General features: G+C 33.3%; 1 protein-coding gene across 3 annotated transcripts in view; it reads right to left on the reverse strand.

Moving 5' to 3' along the window:
* Nucleotides 1-19,004, reverse strand: part of FANCL (FA complementation group L) — a 55,364-nt gene that overhangs the window by 16,517 nt on the left and 19,843 nt on the right. For all 3 annotated transcript variants that reach the window (XM_053666927.1, XM_037143448.2, XM_037143449.2), the window contains 2 exons: nucleotides 13,328-13,424; nucleotides 8,487-8,555 (listed from right to left, as the gene is read on the reverse strand). In XM_053666927.1, the coding sequence (XP_053522902.1) occupies nucleotides 8,487-8,555; nucleotides 13,328-13,424 (166 nt within the window). The remainder of the gene's footprint in view (nucleotides 1-8,486; nucleotides 8,556-13,327; nucleotides 13,425-19,004) is intronic.

Genomic DNA, 19,004 nt, shown 5'->3' on the forward strand with positions numbered 1-19,004 from the left:
CACATTATCAAAACAGCTTATATCACTCAACACATTTTTTACTGAAATTATCTTTTTAAATACCTCTCTCTTTATCACTGAGAGTTGCTCTTGAAAACCTCACTTAGGGTATTAAAACCTGTCTAATTTACTGTAATATCCTCACATTCCAGCTCAGTGCTCTATACATAGTAGGCAAAAAATGTTTGCAGCACTTCAATTGTTGCCTACTGAAAACTGTTGCTTCTTGTATTTGTTTATGTACTTTCATGAGTTAACTATTAAGAGACTTGACCATGACAGCTATACGATTTTCTCTAATAAAGCACTAAAATTAGGATATAACTTCCCTAGCAGACCTCTGTGACTCAGCTTCCTTACTTATCTTCCTTAAGTTCTATGAATGTCCAAAGAACCCTGAACTTCCCACACTAACAACCACCAAACTACACAAGTGGGTGGGAAAATAAATCAGAGGATTTATTTCTTTTGTCATTTAACTCTAGCTGCAAATTAGAAATTCTACTCATATTTGGCACACTTATTTAAAATGTTAGTACTTCTATTTAACTAGAGGTCACTGGTGAAAACTGAAAAAATTAACCTGTTCATCAGAATTCAAATACACAAAGTAAAAATTATGCATTTAAGATTACATGAAAAGGCAGTTAAAGCTACTAGGTAACATATGTGAATTAAATGAACATATGTAAATTAAATTAAATCTAATTTCAGTCTCTCCCCAACACTCACTACTATCACTAGAACTATGTTATTGTTTTTTTTCCAATTGATTAATCAATTGATTGATATAAAATACATCATGACCTAATTGGGTTTATTTCAAGAATGCAAGATTGGTTTAACATTAGGAAATCAAACCAAATAATTTACCACATTACCAGATCAAGAATTCACAACAGACTCACGTACTCAGACTCACTCTTTCCGAGTTCCAGTACCAGGGTAGCAGCTTGAAAGGCACCAGTGGTATACAGGCAGAAACCGAAGTGTCCAGCATCAGGGCAAGTAGAGGTCACTATCCCTTTGCTGAGCCTCTCCCCTTCCAAGCCATAGAGCTGGCAGACTGATACCGTATTTGAAATTCCATCAACTTGGCTAAAAGTGTTTGACCTGCCTTAGAGATCCCCAGAGACTCTGCCCCACCCAATCTATGGACTCATCCAAGCTGCTTTTCCATATGAATGGCACATCTAGACTCATGCTTCACAACTTCCTAAATCCTATCAAAGAAGCAACAGCTGGCCTCAGTAAACTCCAGGCTGGGCACCAGCAAGAGCCGGATTAGTTTCACAGCTTGGGAATCTCCAAGTCCAGCACAAGTAGCAACCTTCTCCTATTGCTTGATAGCTCAGGAAGGGCGCCTCTGGGCAAATTATAAGTGGGGGCTGACCATGACCTATGCCACCCAGGAAATCCCAGGGCCAGTGGACAGCTACAGATCACATCAGAGCATCACCACCCTGCCTCTGAACAGCTAGCTGGTCCTCCACAGAGGGCAGAGTTTGCTGGTCAGTGGTCACAGTCAATCCTTGCAGCTGACTGGCCTGGGTAAATCCCTCCCATTGATCTGCCAACAGCAACCAAGGCTCAACTACAAGAGTAGAGTGTACTCAGATGACACAAAGGTGCACCTGAATATGCAGCTTGGAAGGCTATGCCACTGGACCCAATAGGACACTTCCTACATTGGGCCACACTACCAAGGCATGGAGTCAAAGCAACTCTACCTAATACATACAAAGAAACACAAGGGTGGCTGTCAAAACAATAGACAAAAGATGGCTCAAATGAAAGAACAGATCAAAACTCCAGAAAAAAGCTAAAAGAAATGGAGATAAGCAATCTATCAGATGCAGAGTTCAAAACACTGGTTGTAAGGACACTCAAGGAACTTAGTGATGACCTCAGCAGCATAAAAAAGACCCAATCAGAAACTAAGAATTCATTAAGTGAAATAGAAAAAAATTTAAAGGGAAAAAATGGTAGAGTGGATGAAGCTGAGAATCAAATCAATGATTTGGAACATAAGGAAGCAAAAACCAACTAAGCACAACAAGAAGAAAAAAGAATTTTTAAAAATAAGGGGAGTATAAGCAGCCTCTGGGACAACTCTATGAGGTCCAACATTTGCATCATACAGGTGTCAGAAAGAGAACTTGGAAATCTATTTGGAAAAAAAAAACCGAGAGAAAAATACCCCTAATTTGGTGAAGGAAATAGACATGCAAATCCAGGAAGCACAGAGTCTCCATCAAGTTGGACACAAAGAGGCCCACACCAAGACACATTATAATTAAAATATCAAGAGTTAAAGAGAATCATAAAAGCGGCAAGAGAAAAGAGCATTACCTACAAAGGAGTTCAGATAAGACTGTCAGCTGATTTCTCAAAAGAAACTTTGCAGGTAAGAAGGGGCTGGCAAGAAGTATTCACAGTGATAAAAAGCAAGGACCTACAACCAAGATTACTCTATCCAGCAAAGCTATAATTTAGAATGGAAGGGGAAATAAAGTGCTTTCCAGACAAGGTAAAGCTAAAGGAATTCATCATTACTAAGCCATTATTACATGAAATGTTAAAAGGGCTTATTTAAGAAAAAGAAGATCAAACTATGAACATTAAAATGATAAACTGCCCTGGCTGGTGTGGTTCAGTGGATTGAGCACTGGCAAACCAAAGGGCTGCCGGTTCAATTCCCAGTCCATGCCTAGCTTGTGGGCTAGGTCCCCCAGTAGGAGGAGCATGAGAGGCAAGCACACATTGTTGTTTTCCTCCATGTGCCCTAGACTGGGAATTGAACTGGCAACTCTTTGATTTGCAGGCCAGTGCCCAATCCACTGAGCTACACTAGCTAAAGTTAAACAAATTATTTAAAAAACGACAACAAATTCGCAACTATTAACAATTGAGTCTGAAAAATAAAAACAAACTAAGCAAACAAGTAGAACAGGAAGAGAATCATAGGTATGGGCATCATTTGGAGGGAGTTATTGGCTGGGAAAGGAAAGAGGAGAAAGGGAAAAATGGTTCAGGGATCAAGAAGTATAACTGGTAGGAACAAAACAGGGGAAAGTTAAGAACAGTATAAGAAAGGGCCCTTTACCTGACTGGTGTGGCTCAGTGGGTTGAGTGCCAGCCTGCACACCAAAGGGTCACTAGTTCAACAATTCCCAGTTGGGGCACATGCCTGAGTTTCAGGCCGGGTCCTTGGTAGGGGATGCTGTAGAGGCAACCACATGATGTTTCTCTTCCCTCTCTCCCTCCCTTCCTATCTCTAAAAATAAACAAATACAATCTTTAAAGAAAAAATAGTATTGGAGAAGAAGAAGCCAAAGAACTTACATGCAGGACTCATGGACATGAACTAAAGTGGGGTGGGAACTCCCCACTTTAAAGTGAACTCCCCTCCTGAAGGGAGGGGAGTACTGGGCAGAGGGGGACAAAGGAAAACAATTGGAATTGTAACAGCATAATCAATAAAATATACTTTAAAAATGTTACTGAATAAAAGGGCAATTAATAGGTTACTAAGTCCAGTAAGTCACGTTGCTATTTTTTTTTACCATATCATGTATCTCCATAATAAATGAAATTTCTTTGTTTTGATTGCTGTGATGTCTTTTTTATCCTTATTATTGTGGCAACAACAATACCAAGAAGACAAAAGCATTTTTAATTAACCAAATTAAGAGTGAACAAAAATCTAGTACTATGGGTTCTCCAACAAAGGCAGCAAAGAGAAAAATGGTAAGAAATATAATCCAGTAGGTCAGAAAAGAATTTCCACAGGATTCTCACAGTGGATATTGAGGGGGGGTCTTCCCCCCTTCTTGTTTTAAATCAAATTTATTTTTCTTATCATCTCTATGAAAAAGTTCATTATTCCATATAAATATGAACTGCGGTAAATGTCAGTCATGTGACTTACAATTAAGTCAATGGCTGAACTGTAAACAGAACCTAGGATACCCAACTGCTAGTCTGCTGCTCTAACTAATGGATCATGCTCCCTGCTATGTAATAGGACTGTTTCCTTTAATTACAAAGTCTTCATTCACCACCAGATTATCAGCCAGAGGCTTTATCATTAGTTTTGCTCTTCTTGCATTCATGGCATTATTCCAAGAATATGAGATTTCCATGTTAAAAATATAAAGACCTCTGCTTACTGTATCATACCAAACATGAAAATTCTAACCACCCTGGCAAGAATACTTCACCAAGCCTGCATTTAATGGCACATTTATAGGTAACTGCAATTTTTAACAACCATTTTGGGTTGGTCAGCCACCTGGAGAGAATGAATTTTGTTTTTTAGAGAATCATTAATATCAGTGCACTTAAAATTTTACATTAAGGAATTCTACAGTCTCATTAGTCAACAATACTCATATATATGACTTGTATGTAAAAGTCCAAAAAGACAGCAGATTGTTAAAAATCCATTTTGGAGCATTTGTCATGTTGGAAAGTAGAATAAGATAAAAATCACAGTATACTCTTACATTATTTACTAAAAACCACAAAAAAATTCAGTGGCATAAACAAAGTAAATATCTGAAAAGAGGTGTGCAGTCACTTGTCTTTGAGAAGCACTTTGTGCTTCTTTGGCACACATCACAGCAGCATTAGTAGCAGCAGCCTTGCCCTTGGTGCTGATTTCTTACTACTCTAAATGTCTCCTCCGAGCCAGAATACACTGGCTGTTGCTGATCATGCTGTGAGACACCTGCACTGGCTACTAGGCTTGTCATGACGCACAAAACCCTACCATCTTCAGCTTGACATTGTGCAAGTTATAATTATTCATCCAAATGAATATGTCAGAGCAGCAGCAGCAGACCTCTCATCAGAGCAAAAGAAAAATACATCAAAACATTATCAACCCAGCAGGAAGACAGGGACCATAAGGAAAATTACCCATTTTTAATATGGATGCCACAAAGCCATGTCTATTATTTTACAAAAAGAAAGGAAAATAAAGATCTTCCAAGTTTAAAGTCCAGAAATACTGAATCCAAAGGAAAAAAAAAAGTGTACAAAAGCAGACAAGGAATTTTTTAAAATCAAGTATCTATAACCTATTTTCTCTTAAATATAAATTTGTTAGTAGACTATAATAGTAACATTTATTTTGCTTAAGAACAATTGTTTAAAAATTGGCTTAAAAAAACTCCCATAAGCAGATTTCTTTCCAACAAGCCAATGAAAAAAGGGCAAAAAATAGCAAAAAATTCTGATATTACCTCTTGCTTTTAAAACACATTACCAACACTCTTATCATGTCTAAACACTGAAGAGTTCACAGCCCTGGTAACATCACCAAAATACTTAACATGTACATCTATACTTTAGAAGAATAGGTAAATATTATGTTTTGAAAATTTTCTAATATTTAATGGCATGTGTAAAAGAAAAATTCATATCAACCCTGATCTCCACAAATGAAGATGGCACATCCAAATTCTATGAGTGTATACAAAATAGGCAAATTCTTATCTCACACTTAAATACTTATTTAAATATTTTTAAAGTGTAACTTCTAGAACTATAGAATATATTCTCAGAACAAGATATGCAAAATTTTTCCATTCAAGACAAAAAAACTCAAAATCACAAGCAAGAAACTGATAAATGTGACCATACTGAAAGTTAAACTTTTGACTGAAGAACTATTTTATATCCAAAGTTAAAAGACATGCCACAGAGAAAATATACTTACATCCCCAAATAACAAAAAACTATCCAAAATATAGAAGAAAAGCTTATAATAGAGAAAAAATTACACAGGCTAAGATTGTAAGCACAGTAATAATGACTTATCATTCTTGATAAGAATTAAGGTCAGAATAAAATCAGACTAAGACTTGGAAGGGGTTGGGAAAGCAGGACTCATACTATGCACTGCTGCGTAAGAGTGTAAACTTACACAACCAATTTGGGAAGGCAACTGGCAATGTTCAGTAATCTCAAAGAGGTGCATTTACCAATAATCCTGCATTTTCACTTCCAGGCATAACACACACTAAGAGTCTAACATGTACAAAGAAACACTTTCGGGTGTTCACTGCAGCAAGAAATTTAGTGAAATTGTGAACAACCACCTCAGTAGGGCAACAGATAAATTAGCTGGTAGATTCATATAATGGAATGATTAAACATGCATGGATCATTGGTAAACCACAGAAAAATTCAGACTGTAATGCCATACAGGGTATGGCATTAACAAATGTAGCAAAAATATGAATAAACAGCATACTCATCGATTTCAGCATACTAAAAAGAAAGAGAAGTAAATGAAGAGGAAAGGAGAGAGGGAAAAGAGGGGCAAGTCTCAGTTGTTCCAAGAACATTTTACTCCTGAGAGGCAGAAACAGGAAGAGATATAACTGAAGCGAATGTGACAAGATATTAACATCTGTCAAATTTGAGTTGTGGATAAAAAGGTGTCTAAATTTTTTCTGTGATTTGCTAAAATTTTAGTCTATAACTTAAAAAATAATTTGTAACATTCCAGTTACTACTAATTAATTTTATTTTCTTGGAGCTAGTACAAAACTGCGAACTTGTATGGCCCAATTAAATCTAAAACTTTAATCTGAATTAGTATGATAAACACTTGACTCCACACTTACATGTGCAAGGCACTTGAACTAGCAGTGTTAAGCAGGGATACACATTTTTTTTATTTCTTTAAAGACTTTTTAGCCTAGTAGAGTCACAAACTAAGTTTGCTAAATCACATTTTTCTGTGGAGATGCAAACTTTTTATTTTTTAAGATTTGATTTATTTTAAACAGAGAGGAAGGTAGGGAGAAATAGAGGGCGAGAAACATCAATGTGTGGTTGCTTCTCACCTGCCCCCTACTGGGGACCTGGCTTGGCCCGAAACCCAGGCATGTACCCTGAGTGGGAATTGAACTGGTGACCCTTTGGTTTGCATGCCGGTGCTCAATCCACCAAGCCACACCAGCCAGGGTGAGATGTAAATTATTTTTCACAGACTTAAGTCGAGGAAACTTATATAGTTAATCTATATACAAATTAAAAAACTAAGGAACATCAAAAGACATTCTTCAATCTTGGATTTAGATAAGTTAAAGTTTAATTTAGAGATAACATATCTGTAAAAAGTAATACAATCTAAGTACAATGTCATCTCATGATCCCACATAAAACAAAGATAAAGCTTACAGAGCCAAATACACAATGTATATTAAAAACACAAGAAAGGTATACAATTTATATATAATTCTAATTCTTTTTCTAAGAAGTCAACCTAGTATTTCTTATATATTTGTAATACATAACAGAATACCAAAAGCAAATCCATGGTTTTTCCTTTCCTTTATTTTGCTTTTTCTCAATTTCCATTGAAAGGAGGAAGATTTTTTTGTTGTTTTTAAAGAAAAAATGAGAAAAATAATTTTTGAATATGTATGTATGATTAAAATGACATATGACCCTTCACAAGACTATTTAAATCCTGTTAGGCTATTTTTTTTAACTAACTTCATATATAGGACAATTAATATATTTATAAAATAAAATTTTATAAGCATAAATTTTCACTTGAACCTATCAAAATTTCATAACAAAACAATAGGTATCCTCTATTTAGAAAATATTTGTAGAATGGCACTAGCAGGTTTGCTTTTTCTTTTTTTTTTTGCACAAGAACAGAAATGTTCATTTGCTTTCAACTGATATGATTTACCAGTGAAAGAAGGACCATGCCCATCATCACTAGGGTGTCCTTTGAACGTAACTGCTACTATTCTGCCAGATCTTTAGAAATCACACATGTAATACTCATGATGGCACTACTAATAATCATACCATCTTATACCTATATAGTGTTACAATTTACAATATCTTGCTAGATATCATCAATGTATTGAGAAATCCAATTGACAGAAGCAGGAGAAAGAATCTCCTATATTCTTTATTCAAAGGATGAATGTTTCAAAGCATATACAAAAAGAAAACAGTCCAAGTTCAAAGATGAATGAAGGAGAAACACTTTAAAACAATAAAAACTGACTTGAAATGGCAAGGCTTATTATATTTGTAGTCATAATCCATTCTCCTTTGAAAATGATTCTGATACTATGTCATCAATGTTAAAAGTTTCAGCAATCTGAAAAATTTCACCCAGTTTTCCCCTTACTGCTTGCTACTTTATAAAGTCTTTTAGAATTTAAATTTAAAGCACACTTTCTGTTAAGAAAGCTGCTTCAGGTTTATCTTAACTGAAGCATAAAGAACTATAGGCTGGAAGGTGTGTGTACATGTGTGCATGTGTGTGCAGAGAGAAAAATGTACATTAACTGCTGGGAAATATGAAAGAAGCACTCTAAAAGTCCTGTTTATAAACAAATACTTAAAGAAAACTAAAAAAATCACTTTATAACCTCTAATGGCCACTTACGAATAAACAGAATATGCTCTTTAAGCTACTTAAAATGAATTTATAAATGTACCTGTGGTGTCCTGGAAACAGAAAATGAAACAGGAAAATCCACAAAACAATCTGGTGATTCTGCAGGGTACTATGAAAAAAGCATAAAATTTGGTTATTTTTGCTTCTATGTGACAATTTCACATGAGGTATTTCATAAAGACTGAGTATATAAGTAAAAGTATTATAAATACAAATTTATTATATATAAATATTTTGATTCTACTGTTAAAGAGGTGTCAAGAACTGATTAATAGTCAAGTTATATTCAGGAGGTACAAAGTCTGGTGATTTGGCAATAACAATGCAATCAGTTTCAAGCAAAGCAAATGAATTAGGTGAGTGTTAGGTCAGCAGCTAATGTGATTTGAGGGGTAAACCACAATGGACCTCAGTTTCTTATCTTTAAAATAAGAGGTCAAGCTAATTGGCATTAGTTTCCTTTTAGTCTAAAATTTAATCTCAAACAGCCTGAGTTACTATTTAAGGCAGAATTAAGAAATGTACAAAAATACAATTATCAATTATACAAAATATTTCCACAGTTAAATAATTACTTTTAGTAAGAGGATAAATAAAGAGAAACAATAAAATGCCTTCTGGCTTATTAAGGAAAAACAAAAGTAATAGTTTCGAGCCAGAAAGATTTGCATAGTTGATAAATAGAAAATTAATTTTTCAACAGTTTTATACAATAAGTAATAGTCACTAGGACAAATCCATTTTCTAAGTAAAGACAAAATACAGTTTTACTTAAAACCAATTTTGTAACTGGAGAACTGCACTACATGATTTCCCTATAATGCAATTCTGGATTTTTCAAAGTTGTGTGTAATTTTAAAAAAAATTAATTTCTTTCCATTAAAAAGCTAAATTTATCCCAATACTAAAAAACTTAGTTTTAGGAAAACTTTCTCTCGTTTGACAGAATGTTTAAAATAAGTTTTAGACTCAATTTTTCATCTTATTTTTCCCTACTTTGCTGAATGAAGCAAAAAGGGACAAAAATTATCACTAGAGTATTTGAAAAATAACACCAATCCATTGAAGTCAATGCTCTAAAATGAATTAACATTCAGTTACAATCTGTTGGCTAAAAACAAAATTATAGACTCTGACTAATGGTATCTGGCTATGTAGAACTGGTAACACAAAGGCAAGTATATAGAAAACCATATAAAAATATAACAATGCTCTAATTTGGAAAAAAGAAAATGAAGAAAGGCTATGCTGAAATTAAAGAGGGAGGTCTATTTCAGACAGTTAGAACAGATGATGTATTTAAGAGTGTAACTACTGTAATCACTGGAAAAATAATTTCTATGACTTTTTATAAGTCATGTGATTATATCAAAGTGAACGGAGGCAGGGACTTTAGCTTTCTTTAGTTTTCAGCTCTGCTAACTAATTTGTGTGATCTTGGACAAAGCAGAAAACTTGTTTTATAAGTAAAAATGATGAAATTCAACTAAAAGTGTTATAAAATCTCTTTTCCTTCTAAAATGTTAAATTCCATAAAGCTAATAATGCGCACTTAAAACCTCCATGGGTCAAAATTGGAATATTTATTTTGCTTTGACTTACTGCTATTTATCTTCCACTGATGCTGACAATGAGCAATGTCAACTCTCTAACTGAAATCACCAACCTGAGTAAGAGTATGAAGTTAATGAAATGTTTACTGTATTTAGAGTAGCTAAATAAAATAAGTAAAGTACCTATGACTTTGGAAATCATTAAGTACATACAACTCACTATGTTAAAAAGTATATGGTCTTGTATTTCAGTAGGACGTAGTACAGTACATGGTATGTATGTATGGACATAGAAAGAGATCTAATATAATAAATAGTTGAGCAAAAAAGCAGGTTATAACAAATCTGATCCCACATACAAAAATGTGAGATAGTTTCTGAGATGAGTATCTTTTAAATATACTTCATGTGCAATTTTATAAACATACAATCATAAATTAGACTGATCTACATGTAGGTGGCTTTGCTGTATATCTATTATAAGTTAAATGCTTAGATATAGTTATGTGTTAATTATATTAACATTTAAGATCAATTTTATTTATATAATAAATTTTGACATAACTGCATAGAACCTTAAAAAAGCACAAATTTATATACATATGGATAATTTCACATTAATTATTAAGTAGTATCCTAGATATTCACTTTCAGAATCATTAGTAACTATAACATAGATAACTAAAACTACCAAAATGCAGGTAGTTTTCAGTTAGTATAGGTATATATAAAATCACTGCAGACGGTCAAAAGTTTCACTTTTGACAACAGTAATTGACAACAATAAAAATGCCACATAAAAGATTATTAATTGAAAAATAAGTATAGTAATTATTTTTAATTAATATATACTTTTTAAAATTTCACTTTAATCAATTCAGTCAAATCAATAACTATAAAATAATACAATTATAAAATGACAAAAGTATATTTCCTGTCACATGCAATATATTTAGACTCTAGTATATAGTTCTAAGAAAAATTTTAACCCAAACTGTTCTGTGATTGGACCACCTAAAAGGTAAGGCGAGTGAATACACACAAACCACAGATTACAAAAACAGCCATCAGAGACGGACTGCCCAGCCTCTGATACACATCTGGCATTGGTTTTTCAAGTAGTTCTGATCATGGCCAAAGCTGAGAAAGCCCTAGGCTACTTCTTTTTCAAGGAAAGATTTAATTCCATCCCACAATTCAGGATATATTATAAGTACTGCATAAAAATGCACCTATAAAAACAACAGAATATAACTATTTCCCTCATCATCTTTATTTTTATTTAGATCATTATTTTAATATGGGGAAATCTAGGCAAAATTAATTTTTTTTCTTAGAGGGTTTTTAGAGCTAGTGAGGGAAGGGGCAGAATTGGAAATATATACTTCAGAATAAAAATACTAAAACAAATGGGTTTCTTTGTAATATATCCAAAAAAAGTGTGTATTTACATAATAAACCTGCTTTAAGGCTTGTTAAAAAAATCAGCTGAGCTTTAAAATTGAGTTGGATTAATATTTTGCATTATGTACTCTTAACACAGTTTCAGCTATAAGTCACTACTTTTAACTGAAATCCCAGACCCAAATATTGCGAGAAAAGAAATGATCACGTCTGAAAGAGAACTTGAGTCCTCTATGAAAACTGAACTAATTGGACAATTAAAGAGTCCAGTAAATCATACCATCATGAGATTCATTTAGTTCTACTCTGTCTTTTAAAAAAGAAAAAAAACATTTTTTTCTTCTTAATTCTTTCCCAACTCAAAGCTTTCTCTTCTCTCCTGCCAGGGCTTCTATGACAGTGCTTCACAGACATCACTATTGCAAAAACACTTAAAAATGTTCTTCAGAGAAATATTCAGTGTCTCTATCTGCCTTGTGAATACATTAGAAAAACCAAACAGACCACTTGCTACATCTGGCTCTCAATACTACCAATAACATCATTAACTGGAATTAATAATACAACTTTGTAGGAATAGATATAGGTAGTGTAGACTTAAAGCATTGTTTCTTCAGTAAGTGAAAATGCTTGCAAAAATTAGGCTATTGAGAAAAAAACAGAATCAAGACAGGATGTATTTAAAATCTCTCATTTTGGTTTTCATAGTTGCAAAGCAACTTTTATCAATGTACAATTATTAACAAATAAAGCTGTGAGGGAAATGACAGAACCCTTGCCACTGGCAGTATGTGACCTTTGGAAGGATAGAGGCAGCTTTCTCCCTGGTCTTAAAAAAAAAAGTACACCTTGAAAAATCAAAAGGGAAAATAATTTTTTTATTTTAACCAAAATATTCATGTAACTTCTTTTACAAATAAGATTTCTAGTCCACTAATTTTTTTAGCACTTATCACAAGTCTTAAAATTGTACCTAAACATTCTGTGTGTGAGAAAAAGACAGCAATTCCTCAACTTGTCTGATATAGAGGCACTAGAAGATATCAACTTTTCTGTGTCATCCAGTACAGCTTTACGTATTAATTCTCTCTCCTGGAAAGCTTAAATGCCATGCACATTTTTTAAAGGACAAACACAATTGATCTTTTCATCACTACAATCTTCTGAAATAGAGTTGATTGATGACTCCTGGGAATAAAAAAAAAAGATGTCCTGGTTTTCTCAAATTCTAATGTTTCCCTAGTGATTACTAAATAAATGATTAATATGATGAACTTGCTTATTCTACTCATTTCTCAAAATTCACAATCTAGAACTAAAAAATAAAGATGAAGGCAACTATGTTTTGTGTCAGTAGTTATAGATCACCAGCCTGCAGTATAGGGCCCTATACACAGAGGCATAACCTTGGCATATTCTTAAAATTATAGAAGTAAAAAAAGTTCAGTCAGAACAAACAAATTATAAAAGGGTGTGTGTGTGTGTGTGTGTGTGTGTGTGTTTGAGGGTTGGGAGTGGGTCAGAAATAAGAACTACAAAGGAAATTAATTCATAGTAAGAGTTGAAGACAAAAGACCTTCAGTAAAACTTTACTTGGGATATAGTGGAAACTCCCAACTCTTCCTATACTGGATATTACAAAAATAACATTTTGGTACTTCGAGGCTGCTGGATCTCATTGCAATTTATCTATTTTATGAAGTCTGTATTTTGATCAAATTTGAACTAAAACAGTGACATGAAATTATATTTAAGATTTTGGAAACCTGGTGAATTTTCTTTGAGGCGTTTCAAAATAAAATGTGTAAACTACCATTATGTGTGTTTTTAAAAGCAGCTAGCATTTCTTTACATTGAAAACATTCATAGAGGTCATTTCACAAAGTATTTCCTAACCACAATAACAGTGTAATGAAGCACATACCTTTGCCTTCAACTTGAGAGTGATTAGATGCTCTCTACCAGAAGCATCTTCAGCTTTTAACTTGATGGTACTGAAGCAAGAATCCACAGATACAAGTCTGGTGAGTAGAAAAGAATAAAAAATGATCACACTGGGGAGGGCAGGATGGGCTGGGGGGGTGATGGTGGTGAAGGATGGTAGGATTCAAAATAAAAACATTTGCTATATTCCTATTAATCCATTACAAATATTAATCAGAGGGATTTCTGCATGCCAGCCCTTTATGCTGCTATATAGATTTACTGCCGTTAATACACCAGCCTAGTGCTTAATGCAGTCATAGATCTCTGGATTATTTACAATGTGTGTCAAGGCTCATGCTGTGGTCAGTGAGCACTATGTTTCGGTTTTCCATCACTGGAACCTTTGGCACACACAGCATGTTCCTGTCAGCCTCTACTTATGTACACATTAAACTTCCTGTCAAACTCTCTGATCCATTTCTGTAGTTTCATACAGTATGAGACTTTTATGCTTCCTTTATTTGTTTTCTCCTCGATGAACTTTTCCTTTATTATCAATAATGTTACTTATAAAAATCTGGCTGATATTACTTCATATACTCAAATTGATCCTCCAAGGAAAATGCTGTATAAGCACAGGTACAGCCTGGTCTCCTAACAATAAATTTTCTTTTTGTGCGATATATAGCTTCTGACACTTAACCTGGGCATGTATTCCGGATGACTAATATTTTAAACATATAGCACAAGCATGGTTGTTTTGGCTTTAAGTTGCTCTAAATGCATGAATTTTTCTATAATGGAAACCAATACCCTTTGAAATATATCATTCTGTAAAACTATGGTCCCTTGAGTAGCATAAGCTACTGCCAAAAATGTTCAAATTTAGTAGTACATTTACTAGTGAACTGGGCATGTGGATATTTTTTGACATTTTTACAATATTATTCTCTTGTAAAGATAAAAAGTAGCCTAAAAGTATTGCACACCTTATCACCCACACTGATGGCAAGATGCATTGGCGTTCAGAACCAACATTAGCCTCCTAACCCAAGAAACATTTTTTTTAACATCACTACATGCTGTTTAGTCACTGGACAGATATAATAGTAAAAGTGGGTCAATTTTTAAAAAATATGCTGAGCAATAAGTAATGGAACAGCTTGTAATGAAAAATAGCTCTAAATCTAAAAAAAGCACCTATCTTCAACAAGACATTAAAAGATAAAATCTTTATTAACAGAAGGAATGTTTATCATAATCTGTAAAGGTTCTAGGGTCTTAGAAAACAAAAATAAATTTATTCTAGAAAAACTTTATTTACATTAACAATATCAAAGGTGTTACATATAAATGTTTATTAATTTCCTCCAGCTATATCTGTAAGCATCTCAAATTCCCCTTACCTCAAAAATTTAGAACATAAGACTTCATCACATATTTTAGCAATACAATTCTAAAGGTCAAATATATGGGCATCTAAATCTTGAAAATAGCAACACTTCAGGTTCAAGATGCTGATATAACCATATGCATATGCTTCTATCTATTCACTAAAAAAGTATAAATAAACCCACAGTTACAAAAAGAACAAGGAGGAAATATCATCAACTGAAACAAATTTTCAACAAATTCTGTAAAAATAAAAAGTGGTTTACAGAACACTGGCTGACAAAACACATTAGAAGACAGGAAAAAAGGGTTCCAAAAGTGAGATAGCTGGAAAGAAAAAAGAAAGTCTACAAAATAGAGGGCATGATATATATGGGAAGAAATGAAGGGAATGTTAAAAATATATAGAAGAAAGCAAAAAGAGAAGACAAAATTTTAAACCCAATTATAAACAATGAAGCTGTATTAAAAATTATAATTGTTCTACCATAAATTTTCCAATGAAAAATAGTTATATAATCATAAAAAATCAAACTGCTTACTAACCACAATTTTAAAAATCCAACAATAGTCAAAGCTAAAAGAATTATAGCTACAGGAACTAATGTAAATATATTTGACCAGTTTACTTTAAAAGGAAGAGATGCCAAAAATTGAGAGGTAGAACGGGGAAAGAGATGAGGAGGAAAGATTAGGAACACTAAAATTTGTAATTGCTAATTTGAGAGTAAAAGATACACATCATTAATTGAATGGACATGAAAAAAGTTTAAGAAATATTAACCATAATAGAAAAATAAAAAAACAATGAAGAAGGGAGAGAGACAGCAGTATAGGAACTTCATTCTTTTCAATCACAGTAATCAAGTTCCTAAAACTGATACATCAAGCAATATTAAATGTAGGCATATTATTTAAAAATATGAAAGCTGTAACATGAATATTTCAGAGTATTTGTCTCAAAGAATAATACTGGAGGTACAAAATGTGGGAAAAGGCTGCTGCTTTTTTTATAAGCCTTAAATAGGTTATAATCATCATGAATATATACAAAGCGAACATAAGAAGGGTGGGGGGAAAAAGAAACAACAAAATCACCAACTAGTACTTTTCATACTTCACTTTGCTGCTCCTCATCCAAATGTTCAAATCATTATAGAACGTCTATAAAATTAGACAGAAATAAACAAAAGTTCTAGTCTTTTTTTCCCAATCACACAAACAACATTATCATCTTTCCACAAAGTTTAAGGCATGTGGACAACACACTAGAGACCACGCCATGCCCAAAACATGTCCCTGAAGTCAAAATGTTAAAAAAAAATTGTTAAACTTTTAAGAAGTCAAATAAAACCACAAAAGACATTTATAATTTCAGGTTAATCTCAGCCTGGTTATTTAAAATCACACATTTTACCCATCTTGACTTCTATCTACTTTGTTTCGGGGACAGGGAGAAATCTTACAATTATTAATACCTTGAGAATATGTGACCCAGACTGCTACATATGATCTAGTAGTTATTCTTATCTTCTTTTTGGTAATAGAATCCCTGGCTTCCTAGCACCCTCAACTACACCAAGTTTTAGCAGGGTGTACTTCCATCCAGATAGCAAACCTTCCTAGCTGCCCTTGGATATTAGCATATTACTAGATTTTGGCCAATAGACTGCAGACAAAAGTAATTGATATGTGCTTCTTTTGGATCATTTATTAACAAAACTGTACCTTCTCTTCTCCACTGCCCCTCTCATTCTCTCTCCCTTCCTTTTGACTAGATCTGAGACAGGCCAATATGAGCCAGCAAGCACCATGCGGACAAGAATAATTCTCTTACTGCAGTTCTGACCACTAGCACTTTCTGCAATAATGGAGGTATTCTACATCTGCACTCTCCAAAAACAGTAGCCACTGGCTATATGCAGCTATGGAGGATGTAAAATATAGCTAGTATAGACACAGCAATTTTAATTTAAATATAAATGCCAATAGCCACATGTGGCTAGTAGCTACTATACTAACCAATGCAGTAGATAGTTAAGAAACAAATCAAAGAAACCTGAGTTCTTGTATGACCTTGTAGAACAGAGCCACCTGTACTCACTCTTGACCATCTGCCTACATCTACACTGTTAATGAGAGAATAAAATTCTATCTTGTTTGAAACATTCAGGATTCGAGGCTCTCTTTTTTAATAGCAGTTTAGCCTATACTCTAATTTTAAAAACATATTTCTATCTACTCACAATAGAAAAGAATTTTTTTGGTCTACAAAAGAGACATTAAAGGGAAAAAACAGTGAGAGGCTCTTAAAAGTAATAGAAAAATCAGTCTTTAAAAAGTCTATTTCAAATGTTCTGCTTTATTGTTAAGGTGGGCATCTTAATTTAAACAATATAGAACAAATAATTTTTACTGAGTTAAATAAAATAAATAATTCATGTAAATAATATATTTAGAACACTTTCATCATTGGAAAGCTCAAATTCTTTTAAAGTTATGAAATCACTTTAAAATTTGTATGTAGAAGGAGTTTGGGTATTATTACTTAGCTAAGCATATTTAAATTGGCTAAAGTATAAAAACACAAATATAAAATCTAAAGAAATTAAAATATACTCTTGGCACTTTGTATTTATTATTTGCTGCATGTCTTTGTAAATCTACTTACAATAACTAAACAGCACTAAACATGACAATTAAGTTTTATAAACACTTAAAAAGAATATTAATACTTTAGCTTCAGGGAGGTTTTTGTTGTTCTTGTTAATAGCTGAAGGCTGTTATCAATACAGAGCAACAGAAGAAATGTGTGCTTTATCTCTTGAAATACTGTACCTATTTTGACCAACAGCCTGTTATATAGCTTTTCTTTTTTTTAAATATCTAGATATATTTGTATAGTAATAACATCAAAAGGCAGACTAAAGACTTTCATGGTTTAATAAAACACCAGAAATTCCATTTTTACCACTACTCTCAAGTTTAAACAGTACCTCAAACCTAGATTTCAAGAAACAACCTAATTGGTGCCTTTACTTCCTGTCTCTTCTGTACACCAACCTATTCTGGCTTCCATGACTAGATCAATCTTCCTAAGCATCTTTTAATCATATCAAGTCCTTGCTCAAAAATACTCAAGGAGTCCCCATAACCTGCATATAAAGAATCCTTAGTTTATCAGTCAACCCTTCATCTGGCCCTGATATTAATCCTCTTAGATGAGCAACTGATTTACTCCCAAGTCCAGAAATGAATCAAATGAATCGTACATTTCCATCATTACAGCCTTGCTTCCACCAATCCCTCACTTTTAAGGCATTCTATGATCCTCCCATGCTTATCCCCAAACCCACCTCCTCTAAGAACCTTCCTACATTATCTGTAGACAAAAAGGACCTCACCTTTTTTGCAACTGTCACACTGCTCCTTTTCATGTACGTCTTTACGTTTTTATAAGGAATATAAAAGCTTTATACCTCCATGTATGTGCCAATGCTCCATGTATTAAATGAACATGGAGAAGCTATTGTCAGACTGGCTCTTATTCACTGCTTCACATGTATGTTTTTAACAACTGAATGCAAAATCTGTTTAAATTTGATACTATCAGCACATTTCCAATTTATAAAAACACAATTTTTCACTATTATATAATTTGCAGTTATTTAGTGATTTAGATATACATGTAAGGAGAAAAACAGTACTTATAAAAGTAATTTAGAATGAAGATCATACTTATTAACATCTACGGTCTTTTGTGTTATGTAACAAAAGTTATTACTGGTTATAATTAAATCATAACATTAATTAAGTGCTATAAAACTCCAAATATGATACATCCACTTAGAAAACTGCCTCAAACAGAGTATTATCAATATAACAAAAATAAAACTAAAACATTTCCTCTGCCTTTCCAATCCTTCCTATATCCCTAAATATTTTAAAAACTAAGGGCTTCACTTTTAAGCCAGTCCTCAATTATCACCATAACTTCAGGAGAATTGCTATTAGTACATCTTAATTCATTACTTGTCTTCTCTGTCTTCTTCCCTCCATTTTATTTGGTATGCCACATTTTATTTAAAGGTTCCATCCATCTCAACTCATATTTGGGAATGGTACTTTATCATATAAAGTCTAATTTCATAAATTAATATAACCAGTCCTCAATATTACCACAATAGTACATTTAAAATTATAGGTAACATCCATGTCTACATAAGATGGAGTAGCTTGCTATAGACCAGCACTTCAACTGAGAACTAAAGTAACCTGATGAA

The sequence above is a fragment of the Artibeus jamaicensis genome, unplaced genomic scaffold (genome assembly GCF_021234435.1).
Source record: "Artibeus jamaicensis isolate MK-2021 breed Jamaican fruit bat unplaced genomic scaffold, CSHL_Jam_final contig_465, whole genome shotgun sequence".
NCBI classification, from domain to species: Eukaryota; Metazoa; Chordata; class Mammalia; order Chiroptera; family Phyllostomidae; genus Artibeus; species Artibeus jamaicensis.